We start from the raw sequence: 22,524 nt of genomic DNA on the forward strand, positions 1-22,524 counted from the left end.
AATATAAGACCTTACAACTACCAAAGGAGACGGGTGGCCAACCCCTTCCCTGTTCGAGAAATTATTATAGAGCAGCCCAAATTCAACCGTTAGTGAGATGGTGTACCCCAAATTATAGATCAAAATGGAAAGAAATAGAAATGGCAATGGGAAAGGGACTACCAATTAATCATTTAGTGATTACCATTGGAGATCCTTCATTAACTAGTCACCTCTCAGACCCCAACAACCCACGGATAATTGGCTCTTTGAAAGCATGGGGTGAAATAACAAAAAAATACCAACTGAGGAGAGGAACTGAAATTTTTCAAATGGTGTTCATACGATTCAGATTTTGTACCGCTTTTAATTTAATTAATTAATTTTTTTTTTGTTTTATGGAATGATTGTATTTGCCTTCCTGTGATTTTATGTAAATTTAAAGCACTTTGAATTGCCTTGTGTACGAATTGTTTAAAAGGTTTAAAAAAAAAAACTTCCCCTTTAAGTCATAAAAAAACATCCTTCACTGAAACATCTCCCTGTTCCTCGCCATTGTCCACAACAACCTCTGAAGTAGAGTTGTCATGATACCAAAATAAGTAACCACGACACTATACCAGGCAAAGTATCCCTTTTCGGGGTATTATCGCGATACATTTTTTTTATGAACTGCAATCTATTTGTACAAGTTTTAAATACTTATTAATTATGTATCATGTTGTGTGGTGCATGATAAACATAAAACACCGGTATTACGTTTATACGCCATTGCTTTTGTTTGCAGCATAAAAGCTAAATGCTGCTTCTCCATGTTTACTCTGGACTCTGGACTGGACCAGCTGACCTGAGTCGTTGGATCTAAGAGCTCTGCTGGGTTTATATTCTCTGAACATATCACAGATGTATTTTGGGCCTAAACCGTTCTGGGATTTGTAAACCATCAGTAGGCTTTTAAAATCTATTCTGTGACTGACTGGAAGCCAGTGTAAAGACTTTAAAACTGGTGTGATGTGTTCAGATGTTCTGCAGATGTTTAATGCTCTTTTTGGGAAGTCCAGTTAAAAGACCATTACAGTAATGGAGTCTACTGGAGATGAATGCATGGATGAGTTTCTCCTGTTTTTTGCACCAATACTTCAAGAAGAATGAATGAATGAACGTGTACTGTTCCTCTGTTAGCTCATTTGTGCTTTTATATATAATTCAGAATTCATATAATGTCTCCATATTTGATCTATTTTCTAAAATATTTTTCTTATTCCAGTACCTTATTTCCTAACGTTGTATAATGTCTCCATATGTGATCTATTTCTTATATATTTTTCTTATTCCAGTACCTTATTTCCTAACGTTGTATAGTGTCTCCATATGTGATCTATTTTTAATATATTTTTCTTATTCCAGTGCCTTATTTCCTAATGTTGTATAATGTCTCCATATGTGATCTATTTTTAATATATTTTTCTTACTCCAGTGTCTTATTTCCTAACGTTGTATAATGTCTCCATATGTGATATATTTTTAATATATTTTTCTTATTCCAGTACCTTATTTCCTAACGTTGTATAGTGTCTCCATATTTGATCTATTTTTAATATATTTTTCTTATTCCAGTACCTTATTTCCTAACGTTGTATAGTGTCTCCATATTTGATCTATTTTTAATATATCTTTCTTATTCCAGTACCTTATTTCCTAACATTGTATAGTGTCTTCATATTTGATCTATTTTTAATATATTTTTCTTATTCCAGTACCTTATTTCCTAACGTTGTATAATGTCTCCATATGTGATCTATTTTTAACATATTTTTCTTATTCCAGTAACTTATTTCCTAACGATGTATAGTGTCTCCATATTTGATCTATTTTTAATATATTTTTCTTATTCCAGTACCTTATTTCCTAACGTTGTATAATGTCTCCATATGTGATCTATTTTTAATATATTTTTCTTATTCCAGTACCTTATATCCTAACGTTGTATAATGTCTCCATATTTGGTCTATTCTTTTATATTTTTCTTATTCCAGTGCCTTATTTCCTAACGTTGTATAGTGTCTCCATATTTGATCTATTTTTAATATATTTTTCTTATTCCAGTACCTTATTTCCTAACGTTGTATAATGTCTCCATATGTGGTCTAGTCTTTTACATTTTTCTTATTCCAGTACCTTATTTCCTAACGTTGTATAATGTCTCCATATGTGATCTATTTCTTATATATTTTTCTTATTCCAGTACCTTATTTCCTAACGTTGTATAGTGTCTCCATATGTGATCTATTTTTTATATATTTTTCTTATTGCAGTGCCTTATTTCCTAACGTTGTTTAATGTCTCCATGTTTGAACTATTCTTTTACATTTTTCTTATTCCAGTACCTTATTTCCTAACGTTGTATAATGTCTCCATGTTTGATCTATTCTTTTACATTTTTCTTATTCCAGTACCTTATTTCCTAACGTTGTATAATGTCTCCATGTTTGATCTATTCTTTTACATTTTTCTTATTCCAGTACGTTATTTCTTAATGTTGTATAATGTCTCCATATGTGATCTATTTTTAATATATTTTTCTTACTCCAGTGTCTTAATTCCTAACGTTGTATAATGTCTCCATATGTGATCTTTTTTTAATATATTTTTCTTATTCCAGTACCTTATTTCCTAACGTTGTATAGTGTCTCCATATTTGATCTATTTTTAATATATTTTTCTTATTCCAGTACCTTATTTCCTAACGTTGTATAATGTCTCCATATTTTATCTATTTTTAATATATTTTTCTTATTCCAGTACCTTATTTCCTAACGTTGTATAATGTCTCCATATTTGATCTATTCTTTTATATTTTTCTTATTCCAGTACCTTATTTCCTAACGTTGTATAATGTCTCCATGTTGTATCTATTCTTTTACATTTTTCTTATTGCAGTACCTTATTTCCTAACGTTGTATAATGTCTCCATATTTGATCTATTCATTTACATTTTTCTTATTCCAGTACCTTATTTCCTAACGTTGTATAATGTCTCCATATGTGATCTATTTTTAATATATTTCTCTTATTCCAGTGCCTTATTTCCTAATGTTGTATAATGTCTCCATATTTTGTCTATTCTTTTATATTTTTCTTATTCCAGTACCTTATTTCCTAACGTTGTATGTCTCCATGTTTGATCTATCCTTTTACATTTTTCTTATTCCAGTGCCTTATTTCCTAACGTTGTATAATGTCTCCATGTTTGATCTATTCTTTTACATTTTTCTTATTCCAGTACCTTATTTCTTAATGTTGTATAATGTCTCCATATTTGATCTATTCTTTTATATTTTTCTTATTCCAGTACCTTTTTTCCTAACGTTGTGTAATGTCTCCATATGTGATCTATTTTTTTATATTTTTCTTATTCCAGTACCTTATTTCCTAACGTTGTATGTCTCCATGTTTGATCTATTCTTTTACATTTTTCTTATTCCAGTGCCTTATTTCCTAATGTTGTATAATGTCTCCATGTTTGATCTATTCTTTTACATTTTTCTTATTCCAGTACCTTATTTCTTAATGTTGTATGTCTCCATGTTTGATCTATTCTTTTATATTTTTCTTATTCCAGTACCTTATTTCCTAACGTTGTATAATGTCTCCATATGTGATCTATTCTTAATATATTTTTCTTATTCCAGTACCTTATTTCCTAACATTGTATAGTGTCTTCATATTTGATCTATTTTTAATATATTTTTCTTATTCCAGTACCTTATTTCCTAACGTTGTATAATGTCTCCATATGTGATCTATTTTTAACATATTTTTCTTATTCCAGTAACTTATTTCCTAACGATGTATAGTGTCTCCATATTTGGTCTATTCTTTTACATTTTTCTTATTCCAGTACCTTATTTCTTAATGTTGTATAATGTCTCCATATGTGATCTTTTTTTAATCTATTTTTCTTATTCCAGTACCTTATTTCCTAACGTTGTATAATGTCTCCATATTTGGTCTATTCTTTTACATTTTTCTTATTCCAGTGCCTTATTTCCTAACGTTGTATAATGTCTCCATATGTGATCTATTTTTAATATATTTTTCTTATTCCAGTACCTTATATCCTAACGTTGTATAATGTCTCCATATTTGGTCTATTCTTTTATATTTTTCTTATTCCAGTACCTTATTTCTTAATGTTGTATAATGTCTCCATATTTGATCTATTCTTTTATATTTTTCTTATTCCAGTACCTTTTTTCCTAACATTGTATAATGTCTCCATATGTGATCTATTTCTTATATATTTTTCTTATTCTAGTGCCTTATTTCCTAACGTTGTATAATGTCTCCATATGTGATCTATTTTTAATATATTTTTCTTATTCCAGTACCTTATTTCCTAACGTTGTATAATGTCTCCATGTTTGATCTATTCTTTTACATTTTTCTTATTCCAGTACCTTATTTCCTAACGTTGTATAATGTCTCCATGTTTGATCTATTCTTTTACATTTTTCTTATTCCAGTACCTTATTTCTTAATGTTGTATAATGTCTCCATATTTGATCTATTCTTTTATATTTTTCTTATTCCAGTGCCTTATTTCCTAATGTTTTATAATGTCTCCATATGTGATCTATTTTTAATATATTTTTCTTATTCCAGTACCTTATTTCCTAACGTTGTATAGTGTCTCCATATTTGATCTATTTTTAATATATTTTTCTTATTCCAGTACCTTATTTCCTAACGTTGTATAATGTCTCCATATTTTATCTATTTTAATATATTTTTCTTATTCCAGTACCTTATTTCCTAACGTTGTATAATGTCTCCATCTTTGATCTATTCTTTTACATTTTTCTTATTCCAGTACCTAATTTCCTAACGTTGTATAATGTCTCCATATGTGATCTATTTTTAATATATTTTTCTTATTCCAGTGCCTTATTTCCTAACGTTGTATAATGTCTCCATATTTGGTCTATTCTTTTACATTTTTCTTATTCCAGTGCCTTATTTCCTCACGTTGTATAATGTCTGCATATGTGATCTATTTTTAATATATTTTTCTTATTCCAGTGCCATATTTCCTAACCTTGTATAATGTCTCCATGTTTGATCTATTCTTTTACATTTTTCTTATTCCAGTGCCTTATTTCCTAACGTTGTATAATGTCTCCATGTTTGATCTATTCTTTTACATTTTTCTTATTCCAATACCTTATTTCTTAATGTTGTATAATGTCTCCATATTTGATCTATTCTTTTATATTTTTCTTATTCCAGTGCCTTATTTCCTAATGTTTTATAATGTCTCCATATGTGATCTATTTTTAATATATTTTTCTTATTCCAGTACCTTATTTCCTAACAATGTATAGTGTCTCCATATTTGATCTATTTTTAATATATTTTTCTTATTCCAGTACCTTATTTCCTAACGTTGTATAATGTCTCCATATTTTATCTATTTTTAATATATTTTTCTTATTCCAGTACCTTATTTCCTAACGTTGTATAATGTCTCCATCTTTGATCTATTCTTTTACATTTTTCTTATTCCAGTACCTAATTTCCTAACGTTGTATAATGTCTCCATATGTGATCTATTTTTAATATATTTTTCTTATTCCAGTGCCTTATTTCCTAACGTTGTATAATGTCTCCATATTTGGTCTATTCTTTTATATTTTTCTTATTCCAGTGCCTTATTTCCTAATGTTTTATAATGTCTCCATATGTGATCTATTTTTAATATATTTTTCTTATTCCAGTGTCTTATTTTCCTAACGTTGTATAATGTCTCCATATGTGATCTATTTTTAATATATTTTTCTTATTCCAGTACCTTATTTCCTAAAGTTGTATAGTGTCTCCATATTTGATCTATTTTTAATATATTTTTCTTATTCCAGTACCTTATTTCCTAACGTTGTATAATGTCTCCATATTTTATCTATTTTTAATATATTTTTCTTATTCCAGTACCTTATTTCCTAACGTTGTATAATGTCTCCATATTTGATCTATTTTTAATATATTTTTCTTATTCCAGTACCTTATTTCCTAACGTTGTATAATGTCTCCATATGTGATCTATTTTTAATATATTTTTCTTATTCCAGTACCTTATTTCCTAACGTTGTATAATGTCTCCATATGTGATATATTTTTAATATATTTTTCTTATTCCAGTACCTTATTTCCTAACGTTGTATAATGTCTCCATGTTTGATCTATTTCTTTTATATTTTTCTAATTCCAGTGCCTTATTTCCTCACGTTGTATAGTGTTTCTATATTTTATACTTATTATTTAAGTTTCTTATCATCTAAACTGTTTACCACAAGAGCGCCTCTGCAGTGTCTGGACTGTTGGTTTATGCACAAATGGCAAATACATTTTTTTTTTTTTTTTTTTAAAAACTGAACCTTAAGACGTGCTGTATGAGTGTGTGAGTGAATGGGTGAAAGAGACATTTAGTTTTGAAGTGTTTTGAGTGGTCAGTTAGACTAGAAAAGCGCTATACAAGTACAGTCCAGTTACCATTTTACCATTCATTCTACAGATCTAAAACTGTTCAATAATCTAATTTTTAATCGCACCTTTACCGTTTAATCTCACCTTGCATGTTGGTGGTGTTAGGCACATCTCCCCTTTTGCACATTGGAACCTTTGGTACTCATCAACCTAGTTTCAGTAGAACTTTGGAATAGCTTCCAAATGTTTTGTCACAACTGTAGCTACTGATAAAGAGCATAGGTCTGCAAATCAGAGGGTTGCTGGTTCCATTCCCAGCTTCCTCTGACAAGCAGTCAGACACTGAACCTCACAGTTCTTCCAATCGTCGCTTTATCGTTGTGTGGATGTGTCTGACAGAGAAAGGCACTACACAGCCTGCTACACTCTTTAAACTAAGACATACTTTATAAGTGAATGTGGCCTGTAGACAGACAGACAGACAGACAGACAGATAGATAGATAGATAAAATACTTTATTCATCCATGGGGGGGAATTCAAAATTAAGTCAATTTACCATTACCCCATTTTTAAATTTTTTTTTTTTTTTACTTCTCTCACTCTTGGATCTTAATTATTTGTGGCCAGTTTGAACCAAAAATGACCACTGACAGGTCTGGCTATTCATTAATGAAGTCTTGATAGTTGCAGTGTATCACCCTACCTCTGGGCAGTCACAGTGGTCAAAAGAAGCCTGAAGGAAGCACTTGGCAGCTGGTTTGTATTTTCTGGAGGCCAACTCAGCCAGTCCTACAATGAGAATGAAAGCAAGTTTTTCTGTTATGGCAGAAATCGCAAACTATTTACTCAAAAAAGTGCAGTTATGGAATTATGTCTTTCACCCCTTATCACTCCAACTCCCCAGCCATGGGCCTACTACAGTTCTTTACTTGACTCTGTTGTATACACAACTGTTGTGTTTATGTGGATTCACATAGAACATGGGTGAAAAGCCAATCTTAAGATTCCGCTAATGCCATTTTGGTAGTTTTTGAATACTTTGCCTTTGTATACCAGAAAAAAATTGTTTGGCATACCCATGCTTGGTATCTTTTTTTTCAGCACAACTTCATCTATATGGTCTAATAGTTATTTTTTCACTTTGACTTACTTTATTACTTAAAAATACACAGAAATGATCAAATCAGAATTAACAAAAAAAAAAAACATACTATTTATTACAATAAAACATACAAACATGCTCAATTAACTGCTTTGGAACTTGAAAAGCGTAAGATAGGTTGCAAATATGAACAAATAAATGTAAAATTTAAATAAAGTAATACATTATACAAATATTTAGCATAAAAAGTATGTATCTTTACAGGCATTTTTTACCTTATCACCTTCAAAACAAAGTAAGTGCAAAGTAATACAGAGAGCTACACCAGTGCTTTGTATTCCCAGAGTCTCAAATAGCCACTCCCAGAGTTCCAAATAGTGAAAATGTAATATTAGAGGTAAAATTGAGATGTAATCAAACTATATACAAATATTTCAAACAATATACAATGGGACAAAGTTTTTTTTATTTTTTATTTGTGCCACTCTGCAAAGCAGTTCCTTTCCACAACAAGACACAGCGCCACATCACAAGACTGGCACTTCCAGGGAGTGAGATTTCTATTTTTTCAAATCCGCCATTTTGAGTAAAGCTGATGACAGTGCTCCAGGTGACCTAGTTTGTTTTCTATGATGCCACAATGACGTCATGCAATCTGATCACGTCGGCGTGATCATAGACCTCAGAGGGTTATGGTACTATCACAACAGAGCGTACGCAACCACCAGAGACAACAATTAAAAAGTCAATTAAAAAAGGGACTTAACAATGCAGCATCCAAATCAACCACTGACTGTCATTATCCAATAAAAATCCTTTTCTCACAATGACTCGTTCCCAACAGAACACTTTGATGAAAATCTATTCGACTTGGCAGGATACTTTTTCTTCAACATGGATATTCACTGTCCTTTATAAATTAGATAATCTGTGGCAAACAAACAACTAGAGATAAAGGACAAGTAAGAAAACCAACTTTTTAAAATTCTTATCAAAGGATTTATTTTATTGAAAAATTGCTGAATAGGATATGAGGGCAGAGAGAAAAGGAGAGGACATGCAGCAAAGAGCCTCGAGCTGAGACTCAGACTGGGGGAGGCCGTATTGAGGAGCTTCAGCCTCTGTATATGGGGTGCCTGCTCAACCAGTTGAGCTAACCAGCTCCCGGGATCATCATAGCACAATAAAGAATTTGATAGTAGTTTGAGTTAGTTATTTAGCTTGATTTAAAAATCTGGCACACAATTGTTGGTGAAAGACAGTTTAGTTGGTCTGTAGGGTATTGTGCTAACGAAGGTCACTCAACTTCATTGTAAGTTCATACATTTTCAGCAATAGATAGCACAGTAGATGTTATTAAATTTGCTAGAATACTAAACTTCATTAAAATCTGCCCATCAACTTGTTTGTGACAAATTAGATTCAATCAAGGGATCCAAGTGCCAATGTAGGAACATCTTTCATGTTAAAACTGGGTTTCAATTCATATACAGTGCCCTCCATAAAGTCACATTTTTCTTTTCTTTTTTCTGCTCTATATTTCAGTTCAACCATGTAGAAAATACAACACTTTTTAGACACATTTCATCATTTCAGGGCTCCATAATGTTTGAGACAAAGTAATGGTACATACATTAAAGCATCCACGTTTATTACTTTGCATATCCCTTACACACAGTGACATTGCTTTGCGGTAAGACATATTGCATCACTTCCTGTTACCTTGTTTGATTACTGTGGAATGTCTTGCTCCTCTTGAACTACTAATAATCACCTTATTTCTCCCTATAATTTACACATCTTGCATAGTTAACTCTATCGCATACTTGTTATATTCTAACGCTCACTCTTATAGATCTTTAGTCTTTATTTTTCACTTTTTAGCGGTGTGTCTGGTTCTCTAGCTTAGCATGGCTACCAGTTCTCTTCCTCCATCTCCTGCTTTCAACTGCTCCGTGTGTCAGATGTTTAGTTACTCCTCTGCCTCCTTTAGTGGTAATGGTACATGTAACAAATGTAGTCTTTTTGTAGTTTTGAATGCGAGGTTATTTGAATTAGAAGCTCGGCTCTGTACTGTTGAAAACCACCCGATAGCGAGCCAGGCGCCTTTAGCCAGTGTGGAGCCACCTAGCGTAGCTCGCTCTGTTAGTTGTCCCCCCGAGCAGATCCCGAGCAGCCGGGACTTAAGAGTGGCTGGGTGACTGTCAGGAAGAGGAGTCATAGTCCTAAAGTCAAGCCCGTGGTTCACCATCAACCAGTCCACGTTTCAAATAGATTTTCTCCACTCAGCGACACACCCACTGAGGAGAAAACCCTGGTAATTGGCAGCTCTATAGTCAGAAACGTGGCAATACTGTTTCCTGTCCTGCTGACTGAGCTTACGCAGCTACGGCCTGCCATGTGGTGAGAAAGGGTACTGCATGAAAATGAACAAATCATTTCTGTTTCCTGTCCTGCTGACTGAGCTTACGCAGCTACGGCCTGCCATGTGGTGAGAAAGGGTACTGCATGAAAATGAATGAATCATTTCTGCTTCCTGTCCTGCTGACTGAGCTTACGCAGCTACGGCCTGCCATGTGGCGAGAGAGGGTACTGCATGAAAATGAACGAATCATTTCTGTTTCCTGTCCTGCTGACTGAGCTTACGTAGCTGCCGCCTGCCATGTGGTGAGAAAGGGTACTGCATGAAAATGAACAAATCATTTCCACTTCCTGTCCTGCTGACTGAGCTTACGCAGCTGCCGCCTGCCATGTGGCGAGAGAGGGTACTGCATGGAAATGAACGAATCACTCACTGAGACTACTCGTTACTCCCGAATCATATAAAAGATTAGTTCATATCGAATTAATTGTTCGCGAACGACACATCACTCGCACGCAGAGAGCAAGCAGAGGAAGCATCTGCAGTCAGCAGGAGCAGAAAGTGCTTCCTGTATGGTAGTTGCTCTGAATAGAACAGAAAGGATGAGGTTGGTGATTTTGTCCACAATAACATCCTTAAAGGGCATTTATTATGACCGACTGCTAAAGAGAGACAGCTGTATTATAAAAAACCATTGTTATTGTGGACCTTGTTGTCTGTTAGTTGGATGAGTGGCCTACCAATTGGGATGTCAGTAGTGAATTTATGGCTTCTGCTGTTGACATGTAACAGTCATGAACCCCATATTGCTTCCAGTATGTTAAATAGTATGTGCGAGTGGTTTATGATAGCCTAGAAGAGCTCCATAGACCTGAACGCATGTGTAAATTGATTAATGTGGCTTTTAATGTAAGTGGAGTTTAAGGGGTTAGCAAGAATGGAAAAATACTTGATTCAAAAATACTTAAGTAAGTGAACTTGTAGTTAATTACTTGCCTGTTCTACATCCTCCCTTCAGGGTAAAGATGCAGAAATAGCAGAAAAAAAATCCAATAGTTTCAATAAGCTCTTGTCATCCCACTTCCTACCACCTAATTAACTGCAACTTTCTGCTATGTATTTCCTCACATGTACTGGTCAATTCATGATGTGTGTTTCATTTTAAACAGTTATTTTAGTCCTGTATGCTATAGCTTGTTTTATAGTTTCCAAAATTTGTAACTTGGCGAGTGCAGAGAACGACAAACCGGATGGACCAATTTGAAAACAGGCTCCGCGAGGAAGTATGTCTGTACAGGCACCTGTACGACACTGCACTGGAACAACATAAACAAGTAAAACAGCAAACCCATCTGTTATTATTAGGGCCCGAGCAGTGAACTCCGAAGGCCCTATTTTTCCTGAAGGCATTACTATTATTATTATTATTGTTTACGAAACCACCTCCAAACCACGCCAATTTTGGCAAGGACACCAGTCGTGGGGGGAAACGGCACAATTTGGCATTAGCGAACATAGGCGGCACACAATGGCTCTGCAGCACCACGACAAGATTGCAATTACACTTAACGAATGGGGTCATTTTGCTGTACCCTGACGAAACTTGGTACACACCTTTGTCATGCCCAGACGCACAGAAACGCCTATGGGCACCATGGTGCCAAGTCCACAGGAAGTCGGCCATTTTGAGTGGAACATGCGTTTTGGCACCATTTTTGCCCTTTTCAACACCTTGCATTTGATCGAACTCTTCCTACACATTTCATGCTACAGGCTTCAAACTTGGCCATGTTACTCTTAAGCCATGGGGGACTATAAGTAATGAAAATCTTTCTCAAACCTTAAAGGGTGTGGCCATGGCGAAACCTCAAAGTTCAAGGACTGGCCATTGCTCGCCATGAAAAACAAAGAAGTTTTTAACTCCCACATGCATAAACCAGTCTACCCCAGACTTCATATGTTGCACTTGGGCTCCACCCAGAACGCAAACCAGAACGCAAACATATGACCAAATTTACACAAGCTTATAGCGCCACCTAAGTCCACATAAGTCACTTATAACTTCTCCATACAATTTCCAATCTTCACCACACTTCATAGGCTGCACTTGGGCTCCACCCAGAACGCATACATATGACCAAATTTAGATATGCTTATAGCGCCACCTACTGGTTGCCATAAACGTCACTTTTTATGTCCGGCGATACTATGCCTGACTGGGATTCTCACATCCTGCTCTACACTTGACGGATGGCTGTGCTGTGCGGTGCGCATCGGAGTCCAACGCCTGCCCTGACGTGCGCAGGGGTGCGAGGGCTCGGTAAGTGCCGCTTGCAGCCCTAGTTATTATTGCATTCTGAAAGGCAACGATAATTCCCAAGTGCGCCCATTGAAACACACTATTTCATAACAAACAAACAAAGAAAAGGTAACACAATACACTTAAAAGTCCTATGACAATATTCTAAGAACTATATCAGACTATACTGCTGATAACCCACATATTGAAATTTCAACATCTGCAGGCTCATCAGCTATTACATAAGTAGAGGAAATCGGCTTTGCTTTGCGGTAAGATGTATTGCATCACTTCTTGTTGCCTTGTGTGTGCACTGTGACATTTCTTGCTCCTCTTGAACTACTAATAATCACCTTATTTCTCCCTATAATTTACACATCTTGCATAGTTAACTCTATCGCATACTTGTGATATTCTAACGCTCACTCTTACAGATGTTTAGTCTTTATTTTTCACTTTTTAGCGGTGTGTCTGGTCCTCTAGCTTAGCATGGCTACCAGTTCTCTTCCTCCATCTCCTGCTTTCACCTGCTCCGTGTGTCAGATGTTTAGTTACTCCTCTGCCTCCTTTAGTGGTAATGGTACATGTAACAAATGTAGTCTTTTTGTAGTTTTGGAGGCAAGGTTATCTGAATTGGAAGCTCGGCTCTGCACTGTTGAAAACCACCCGATGGCGAGCCAGGCGCCTTTAGCCAGTGCGGAGCCACCTAGCATAGCTCGCTCTGTTAGTCGTCCCCGAGCAGATCCCGAGCAGCTGGGACTTAAGAGTGGCTGGGTGACTGTCAGGAAGAGGAGTCATAGTCCTAAAGTTATAGCCCTAAAGTCAAGCTTGTAGTTCACCATCAACCTGTCCACGTTTCAAATAGATTTTCCCCAGTCAGCGACACACTGAGGACAAAACCCTGGTAATTGGCAGCTCTATAGTCAGAAACGTGGCATTAGCGACACCAGCGACCATAGTCAAATGTATTCCAGGGGCCAGAGTGGGCGACATGGAATCCTATTTAAAACTGCTGGCTAAGGATAAGCGTAAATACGTTAAAATAGTTATTCACGTCGGCGGTAATGACACCCGGTTACGCCAATCGGAGGTCACCAAAATTAATGTAGATTGTGTCCAGCAAACAACGTGGGCTACATAGATAATTGGCAATCTTTCTGGAGAAAACCTGGTCTGATGAGGAGAGAAGGCATCCATCCCAAAACATGACAACCCAGGGTTGAGACCAGGATGCAGAGTTGTAGTCTTACACACTTCTCTGCGGCTTCCCACCTGATGCTGCCCACCAATCAAAAAACACAAAAGGAGCAAATCCTCCTTTAAAACAAATTTAAAACAAAAACTTTAACTGAACAAAAACATCAAACTATTAAATGTGTTTTGCTGAATATTAGATCTCTCCTTTCGAAGTCTCTGTTAGTGAATGATTTGATCTGTGATCATCATATTGATATATTTTGTCTTACAGAAACCTGGCTGCAGCAGGAGGATCATGTTAGCATTAATGAATCAACTCCCTCTGACTATTTAAATGTTCACGTTCCTCCAACCACAGGCAGAGGAGGAGGAGTGGCAGCTATCTTCAGATCAGGGTTACTAATCAGTCCTAGACCCAAGATTAGTTTTAGCTCTTTTGAATCTCTGATTCTCAGTTTTTCCCACCCAAAGTGGAAATCACAAAAACCTCTTGTGTTTGTTGTTGTGTATCGTCCACCTGGCCCTTATTCTAAGTTTCTGTCTGAATTCTCAGAGTTTTTATCCCAGTTAGTGCTGAGTACAGATAAAGTCATTGTAGTGGGTGACTTTAATATTCATGTAGATGTTGAAAATGACAGCCTAAATATTAACTTTAATTCTATATTAGACTCTATTGGATTTTCTCAAAGTGTTCACAGACCTACTTACTGCCTTAATCATACCCTTGACCTTGTGCTGACTTATGGCATTGAGAGTGAACAGTTAACAGTGTTCCCTCATAACCCTGTCTTGTCTGACCATTTTTTAATAACTTTTGAATTTACATTACTTGACTACACGGTTTCTGAGAAGAATTCTACATATAGAAGGTGTCTGTCAGAGAATGCTGTAACCAGTTTTAAAGAGTTGATTTCATCATCCTTTTCTTCACTGCCATGTGCTGATATGACAGAGGATGGCTACCTAAATTTTACTCCAGTAGAACTTGACTCTCTTGTTGACAGCACTATAGCTTCAATGCGTACAACACTGGACAATGTTGCCCCTCTGAAAAGGAAGGTAATCAGTCAGAAGAGGTTGGCTCCTTGGTATAATTCACAGCTGCGTGCGTTAAAGCAGACTGCAAGAAAGCTGGAGAGACAGTGGCGTTCCTCTAATTTAGAAGAGTCTCAATTAGTCTGGAAAGATAGTTTAATAACGTATAAGAAAGCACTTCGTAAAGCTAGAACTGCTTATTATTCATTATTGATAGAAGAGAATAAGAATAATCCCAGGTTTCTTTTCAGCACTGTTGCCAGGGTGACAAAGAGTCCGAGCTCTGTTGAGCCATGTATTCCTTTAACTCTCAGCAGTGATGATTTCATGAGATTCTTCATCAATAAAATTGTTTCTATCAGAGAGAAGATTAATGGAATCCTTCCCATTATTATCACTGATGTATCATCAAGTAGAGCAGCTTTAGAAGTATCTTTCGAACCTGAATTGTATTTAGACAGCTTCTGTCCAGTTGATCTTTCTGAGCTAACAACAGCAATAGTCTCTTCTAAACCATCAACTTGTATGTTAGACCCAATCCCAACCAGACTGTTCAAGGAGGTTTTCCCCTTAATTGACACTTCCATATTGGATTTGATCAATCGGTCTTTGTTGACAGGATATGTACCTCAGACTTTTAAGGTTGCTGTAATTAAACCTTTACTTAAAAAACCTACTCTTGATTCAGAAGTGTTGGCTAATTATCGACCTATATCCAATCTCCCTTTTTTGTCTAAAGTTCTTGAAAAAATAGTTGCAGTTCAACTTTGTGATAATTTACATAGAAATAATCTGTTTGAAGAGTTTCAGTCAGGATTCAGAGTGCATCATAGCACAGAAACAGCACTGGTGAAAGTTACCAATGATCTCCTGTTAGCTTCTGATAGCGGACTTGTTTCTGTGCTTGTCCTGTTGGATCTCAGTGCTGCATTTGATACGATCGATCACAGCATTCTGTTACAGAGACTTGAACATGTTATTGGGATTAAAGGAACTGCATTAGGCTGGTTTAAGTCATATTTATCTGATAGATTCCAGTTTGTTCTTGTAAATGAAGAATCTTCCTCACACGTTGGAGTAAGTCATGGAGTTCCTCAGGGTTCTGTGCTTGGACCGATTCTTTTTACTTTATACATGCTTCCATTAGGTAACATTATCAGACAGCATGGCAGAAATTTCCATTGTTATGCTGATGATACTCAGCTGTACTTATCTATGAAACCAGATGAAACCAACAGGTTGGTCAGACTACAAGCCTGTCTTAAAGACATAAAGACCTGGATGACTCAGAACTGTCTGCTTTTAAATTCAGACAAAACTGAAGTTGTTCTCTTTGGACCTGAGCGCTTCAGGGAGAAATTGTCTAGTTATATAGTTACTCTAGATGGTATTTCCTTGGCTTCTAGTTCTACAGTGAGGAACCTTGGAGTTATTTTTGACCAGAATTTATCATTTGACGCACATATAAAACTGGTTTCTAGGACTGCCTTCTCTCACCTTCGTAATATTGCTAAAATCAGGAACATCCTGTCTCAGGGTGATGCAGAGAAACTAGTTCATGCATTTGTTACTTCAAGATTGGACTACTGTAATTCCTTATTATTGGGCTGTCCCACATATTCTCTGAAAAGCCTCCAGCTGATCCAAAATGCTGCAGCCAGAGTTCTGATGAGAACTAACAGGAGAGATCATGTTTCTCCAGTTTTAGCTTCTCTTCATTGGCTCCCTGTTAAATTCAGAATAGAATTTAAGATTCTTCTTCTCCTCACATATAAAGTTCTTAATGACCGAGCTCCATCATATCTTAAAGATTTAATTGTAAGGTATTTTCCTAACAGAGCACTTCGCTCCCAAACTGCAGGTTTACTTGTTGTTCCCAGAGTTTCTAAAAGTAGAATGGGAGGCAGAGCCTTCAGTTATCAGGCCCCTCTCTTGTGGAATAAGCTGCCAGTAAATGTCCTGGAAGCAGACACCCTTTCCACTTTTAAGATTCGGCTTAAAACTTTCCTTTTTGATAAAGCTTATAGTTAGGGATGGCTCAGGTAATCCTGAAACATCCCATAGTTAAGCTGCTATAGGCTTAGACTGTTGGGGGACTTCATCTGTCACACCTTTCCTCACTTTGCTCTCTTTTTCCCCCTGTTTTAATTGATTTTATGTACATGTGACATTATTGTGGTTATTAACGAATGTTTCCCTGTTCCAACAGATATCCTTTGAATGCTGTCATGGTGTTTTTCCCCCCTCTTTTCCCTCTTTTCTGTCTTCTCAAACCCCAGCTGGTCGAGGCGGATGGCCACCCTTCCTAAGTCTGGTTCTGCCAGAGGTTTCTTCCTGTTAAAAGGGAGTCGTTCCTTTCCACAGTCGCCACAGGCACGCTCAGGACGGGAGATTGGACTGAAGACAAGTTTCAGTGCAATCTGTTGGTTTCCTTAGCTAGGATATTAAATGGCTCTATATGAATTAATTGGATTATGATTACAATGAATTGAATTCCAATTGGCTTGAATTGGACTATATTACTTAAGTGCCTTGAGATGACAATTGTTGTAATCTGGCGCTATATAAATAAAATTGAATTGAATTGAAAGACGAGTAGAACTTGCTCAAGTACGGGTCAAGAGTTCTTATTTTACTGATTGAATAAGGCTTTCAATTCAGAAGGATTTGAGTCTACAGTAAAAAAAAGATCATTCTGTAAATCAACACTCTCCATGGTTACCCACCCCATGTTAATTATTGGGTGGGTTGCCCTAAATTATTTGTCAACCCACTGATATATTTAAATTCTACTTGTGTAAAGCTTTGTGCAGTTCTTCAATTCAACCCCTGCCCATATCTGTCACAAGCCCCTTCCTGCTTAATGCAAACACACCAGACCAAGCTGCATAAACAGTCAGAAAGCTTGCTATTGTCACTACTAGGTTTAGTAACAGAAACCTCTTTTCTGTTCAATGAATGGCAGAATGAACAAGGACCACACAACAGCTGACAGGCATTCTACCACCAAAAAACAAAACTGCTACCATTGTAATGTACCCACCCTGCCTCCAAACCGCCACATGTATGATCTCATTCTGCGGGAAATGCTACTGTCAGTTCATAAACATGCCTGTGGATTAATTAGTCATGGAGAGAATATGTGATCTGTGCACCAAAGAGAGATAATGGCTCTGTGATTCTTTTAGGTATGCATTACACATGTCTTTGGCTGATTTTACCAGTGTGATCAGGGTTTAACTTTAAGTAGATCTAGGTGAAATTGCAGAGTACAATACCTGCAGCACACTTTAATTTGGTGAGTACAGCTTGATTCTGGCTATCTCGCTCTCCTCTTTGCTACAGAAAAGGGAATGGACACAGAGCATTAAGTGAGGGCATTTGACATTTCAGTAAATACTTTCAGTAAGTTCAGTAAAATGAAACTGGGGCTTACCTCGGCAATTTCTGGTGTGGACTCTGCTTTGTTGACATAGCTCAACACATGGGACCAGTTCTGGAGGTATACACTAACCTGAAAGAGAAGATTTACTCTTTAATATACTTCATTTGCCAATCCTGAATTGATGAAACCTCTCTCAGTGAAATCTACTCCACTCAGCTTTCCTGTCATAACTTGTGAGATGCATAGATTCACATTGTTCTTCCGTACATAACTAAAGACCGGGGGCACAGAGCCTTTCAGTCTGCGGCACCAAGGCTATGGAACAGTCTACCACTACAGTCTACACTATCAGTCTACTCTGTGGACTCCTTTAAAAAGCAGGTAAAAACTTTGTTTAAACAGGCTTTTTTTGGAGAATTTTATTGATTTGTATTTGTAACTACCCGTTGATTTCATTGTGTCTTATTTAATCTTTTATTGGCCATTATGGCACATGATTTTCATATTTATTTTACTCGTTCTGTGTACAGCACTTTGTGACTGTGTGTCTGTAAGAAGCGTTTAAAAAATAAATTTTACTTTGTTCATCCTTGTTGCCTTGTTCATCAGTTTGTTCATCAAACTGTCATCTGTGATGTGTAGAGAACACATCCAGACATGTTCAAGTCTGTGGGGCTGGCCAGGGATAAACTTGGCCCCTCAACAAAAGAACATTTTTCTTGAAGACATCTATCAAAAACCAAGTCTTGTGCTCAGACAAGTAGTGGTGGATCACTCATTCCTTGCAGCTAAGAGCCAGAGCCAGAGCAGGCCCTGTAGAGTCCTCTTTAAAACTGCTGGCTAAGGATAAGCGGAAATACGGTAAAATAGTTATTCACGTCTGCGGTAATGACACCCGGTTACGCCAATCGGAGGTCACTAAAATTAATGTTGCATCGGTGTGTAATTTTGCCAAAACAATGTCGGACACCATTGTTTTCTCTGGACCCCTGCCAAATCTGACCAGTGATGACATGTTTAGCCGCATGTCCTCATTCAATCGCTGGTTGTCTAGATGGTGTCCAGCAAACAACGTGGGCTACATAGATAATTGGCAATCTTTCTGGAGAAAACCTGGTCTGATGAGGAGAGACGGCATCCATCTCACTTTGGAAGGAGCGGCTCTCATTTCTAGAAATATGGACGAATTTATTAGTCACCCAAAAACATGACAACCCAGGGTTGAGACCAGGATGCAAACTTGTAGTCTTACACACTACACACTTACACAAATTTTGACCGATTCTCACGAAAATTGGCACAGAGCATCTTTGGACCAATCCGCACAAAAGTTAGTCGTTGGATTTTTCAATTTCAACTTTGTTCACTCACTACAACCAATCAAAGCTGGCGGCGACGACACCAAACAGGAAGTGAGGCCATATCTCAGCAACCATTTGATCTTTTGACATCAAACTTCTAACACAGACTCATGACTCTTTCTCCAAGAGTTCCAAGAATGTTGGTGACCTTTGACCTTTAGGGGGCGCTACATTTAGCAAAAATGCATTTTTGCTCATATCTTTGGACCTGTTGGTTCAAATTTCAAAAGTCAGCTAACGTTGGAATCCCTAGATGGAGAGGAGGTCAAAGCACCCTATGACGTCATTCGCGCTTTCTTGGATTTTCCACCATTTTGAATTATATCAAAAACCTTCAAAAAGCATTACAGGTCACCCAGATTGTCTGATTTCCACTTCAGACTTCAGACCAAGCCTCACAAAAGCTATCATGTGGAATTTTTTAATTGGCTTCCGTTTGCCCGTAGCAGCCAATCAAACTCAGTGCTGACATGCCCAACAGGACCAAGTTCACCAGAATTCTGGTGAACTTCCACCCAGAGGGGGCTCTATAAGTAGCAAAAATGCATCTTGCTCATAACTTTGGAGCCGTTGGTTCAAATTGCACAAATGAGGTACCGTTGGAATCCCTGGATTAATATAAGTTCATAGCAAACACCAAACTTGTAGTATGGACTCATGATGCCGACCTGAGCAGCCATAGGCTTCTATGCTATGCTACTAGACCCCGCCATCACTGCTTGCAGCTATATTTCTATATTAGATATTTATTGGATTTTATCAAAGTGTTCACAGACCAACTCACTCAGTGGGTCTACATGATGAGATTAATTCGATTATAGTTATAGTTGGGCAATGCTCCTTATTTGGTACAAGGGCAATTATCTAAGTATATATGGCGGTGAATAAATCAAATCATTGGCACAAAGCATGTCATACGATAGGTGGCGCTTTACCCATTTCAACTAGTGCTAATAGAGACACTTCCGGTTGACGTCTTCACCACCAACAACAACAACAACAACAACAAATTCAGGCATTTGAGAAGGATGGCGAACAAAGAGCAAGATGAAGCTACGTCTCTCATTTGTGATGAGCATGGTTATTGCACAAACGCCATTGCACAACGGTGCTCTTGGTTGCGATAATTATGGAGGAAAGACGTCATCCCTGATAGTCTCTTTCGATTTTCGGGTCACAACCCCGGGAAATCTTGAACATACACAGAACACAAAGTCCAATTCACCATATACAAGCACGTTTAGTGCGATTATCAACCCGTTGTCTCGGGGCCTTGATCCGACTATGAGGAACCTGATACGATCCAATTTTTAGTCAGACTAAGGTGTATACATAAACTTAATAACTCAGTCTTATTGTAATTTCGCCATTAACTTTATTATTTACAGTGCCATGTAACCACACTGACTGCCTTAATCATACCCTTGACCTTGTGCTGACTTATGGCATTGAGAGTGAACAGTTAGCAGTGTTCCCTCAAAATCCTTTCTTGTCTGACCATTTTTAATAACTTTTGAATTTACATTACTTGACTATACGGCTTCTGAGAAGAATTTTACATGTAGAAAGTGTCTATCGGAGAATGCTGTAACTAGATTTAAAGAGTTAATTCCATCATCCTTTTCTTCACTGCCATGTGCAGATATGACAGAGGACAGCTACCTAAACTTTACTCCAGTAGAACTTGACTCTCTTGTTGACAGCACTATAGTTTCAATGCGTACAACACTGGACAATGTTGCCCCTCTGAAAAGGAAGGTCAGCAGTCAGAAGAGGTTGGCTCCTTGGTACAATTCATTCCCCTCTCTGTGGAACCAGCTGCCAGTTTGGGTTCAGGAAGCAGACACCCTCTCCATCTTTAAGATTAGGCTTAAAACTTTCCTTTTTGATAAAGCTTACAGTTCAGCATGGCTCAGGTGTTTCTGAAACATCCCATAGTTATGCAGCTATGGGCTGCTGGGGAACCTTTTCTTTTTCTTTTCTTAAATTTCTCTTTAAAATGGTGGGCTTGTTATAATGCGATAGCTGCACTTTAAGGGGGACAGGGCTGGGGCTGATATTTACGACGGTTTCTGGGTTACCTCAATTGATGGTTGGGGAGGAAAGATAGAAGAACAATCAACTATACCCAAAGAGAGATGACATGATAAGTGGGCAATATAACTAAATGTTTTTGCCTCAGTGGCCAGTATTTTGTACTGTGTTGGTCTCTCTTGCAAGATATTATTATTAAAGTATTTTTCTTCAGAAGAAAATAACTGTAGCTCAGGAGGAAGAGCAGTCGCCCACCAATCGGAAGGTCGGTGGTTCGACTCTGGCTTCCCCAGGATACATGTCGAAGCGTCCTTGGGCAAGACACTGACACAAGACACCAGTGTGTGAATGCTTAGAAAGCACGTAGTTATATCCTAAGACGTGCTGTATGAATGTGTGTGAGTGGGGTGAATGCGGCATGTAGTGAAGCGCTTTGAGTGGTCGGGCTAGACTAGAAAAGCCATTTACCATTTACCATTTACCACCACCCAGGTCACGGAGATTGTCCGATTTTCACGGGACTTAACACGTTGAATCTTCAGACCAAGCCACACAAAAGTTACTGTGTGGAATTTTTAATTACGCCAAGGGGGTCGGGTGCCTTGTGAGATGGGGAGCAGCCGACTTGGCGGTCTGATCCTCGGCTACTGAAGCTAGCTCTTGGGACGTGGAATGTCACCTCTCTGTTGGGGAAGGAGACGGAGCTGGTGCACGAGGCTGAGCGGTTCCGGCTAGATATAGTCAGACTTACCTCGATGCACGGCTTGGGCTGTGGAACCAGTCCTCTCAAGAGGGGTTGGACTCTCTTCCACTCTGGAGTTGCCCGTGGTGAGAGGTGCAGAGCAGGTGTGGGCATACTTATTGCCCCCTGGCTGTGTGCCAGTACATTGGGGTTTACCCCAGTGAACGAGAGGGTAGCCTCCCTCCGCCTTCGGGTGGGGGGACGGGTCCTGACTGTTGTTTGTGCCTATGCGCCACACAGCAGTTCAGAGTAACCACCCTTTCTGGAGTCCCTGGGGGAGGCACTGGAGAATGCTCCCACCGGAGACTCCCTCGTTCTGCTGGGGGACTTCAATGCTCACGTGGGCAATGACAGTGAGACCTGGAGGGGTGTGATTGGGAGGAATGGCCCCCACGATCTGAATCAGAGGTGTTATGTTGTTGAACTTCTGTGCCAGTCATGGACTGTCCATAACGAACACCATGTTCAGGCATAAGGGTGTCCATATGTGCACTTGGCACCAGGACACCCTTGGCCGCAGTTCGATGATCGACTTTGTGGTTGT

General features: G+C 37.8%; 3 protein-coding genes across 3 annotated transcripts in view; 1 reads left to right on the top strand and 2 right to left on the bottom strand.

Annotated features, from left to right (window-relative positions):
- The window catches only part of bcl2l12 (BCL2 like 12), a 138,371-nt gene that overhangs the window by 17,091 nt on the left and 98,756 nt on the right, over window positions 1-22,524 (bottom strand). The gene's annotated exons all lie outside the window — the stretch shown is intronic.
- The window catches only part of gps1 (G protein pathway suppressor 1), a 57,469-nt gene that overhangs the window by 15,584 nt on the left and 19,361 nt on the right, over window positions 1-22,524 (bottom strand). Inside the window, exons 6-8 of the mRNA XM_072369722.1 lie at window positions 17,895-17,972; window positions 17,737-17,797; window positions 7,167-7,252 (exon numbers count right to left, since the gene is read on the bottom strand). Of these exons, the coding sequence (XP_072225823.1) occupies window positions 7,167-7,252; window positions 17,737-17,797; window positions 17,895-17,972 (225 nt within the window). The remainder of the gene's footprint in view (window positions 1-7,166; window positions 7,253-17,736; window positions 17,798-17,894; window positions 17,973-22,524) is intronic.
- cln3 (CLN3 lysosomal/endosomal transmembrane protein, battenin) overlaps window positions 19,187-22,524 on the top strand; it is a 313,824-nt gene continuing 310,486 nt past the window's right edge. The window contains exon 1 of the mRNA XM_072369725.1: window positions 19,187-19,190. The gene's annotated coding sequence lies outside the window, so the exon portion shown is untranslated. The remainder of the gene's footprint in view (window positions 19,191-22,524) is intronic.

The sequence above is a fragment of the Leuresthes tenuis genome, unplaced genomic scaffold, assembly GCF_036924035.1.
Source record: "Leuresthes tenuis unplaced genomic scaffold, fLeuTen1.0.hap1 SCAF_17, whole genome shotgun sequence".
NCBI classification, from domain to species: Eukaryota; Metazoa; Chordata; class Actinopteri; order Atheriniformes; family Atherinopsidae; genus Leuresthes; species Leuresthes tenuis.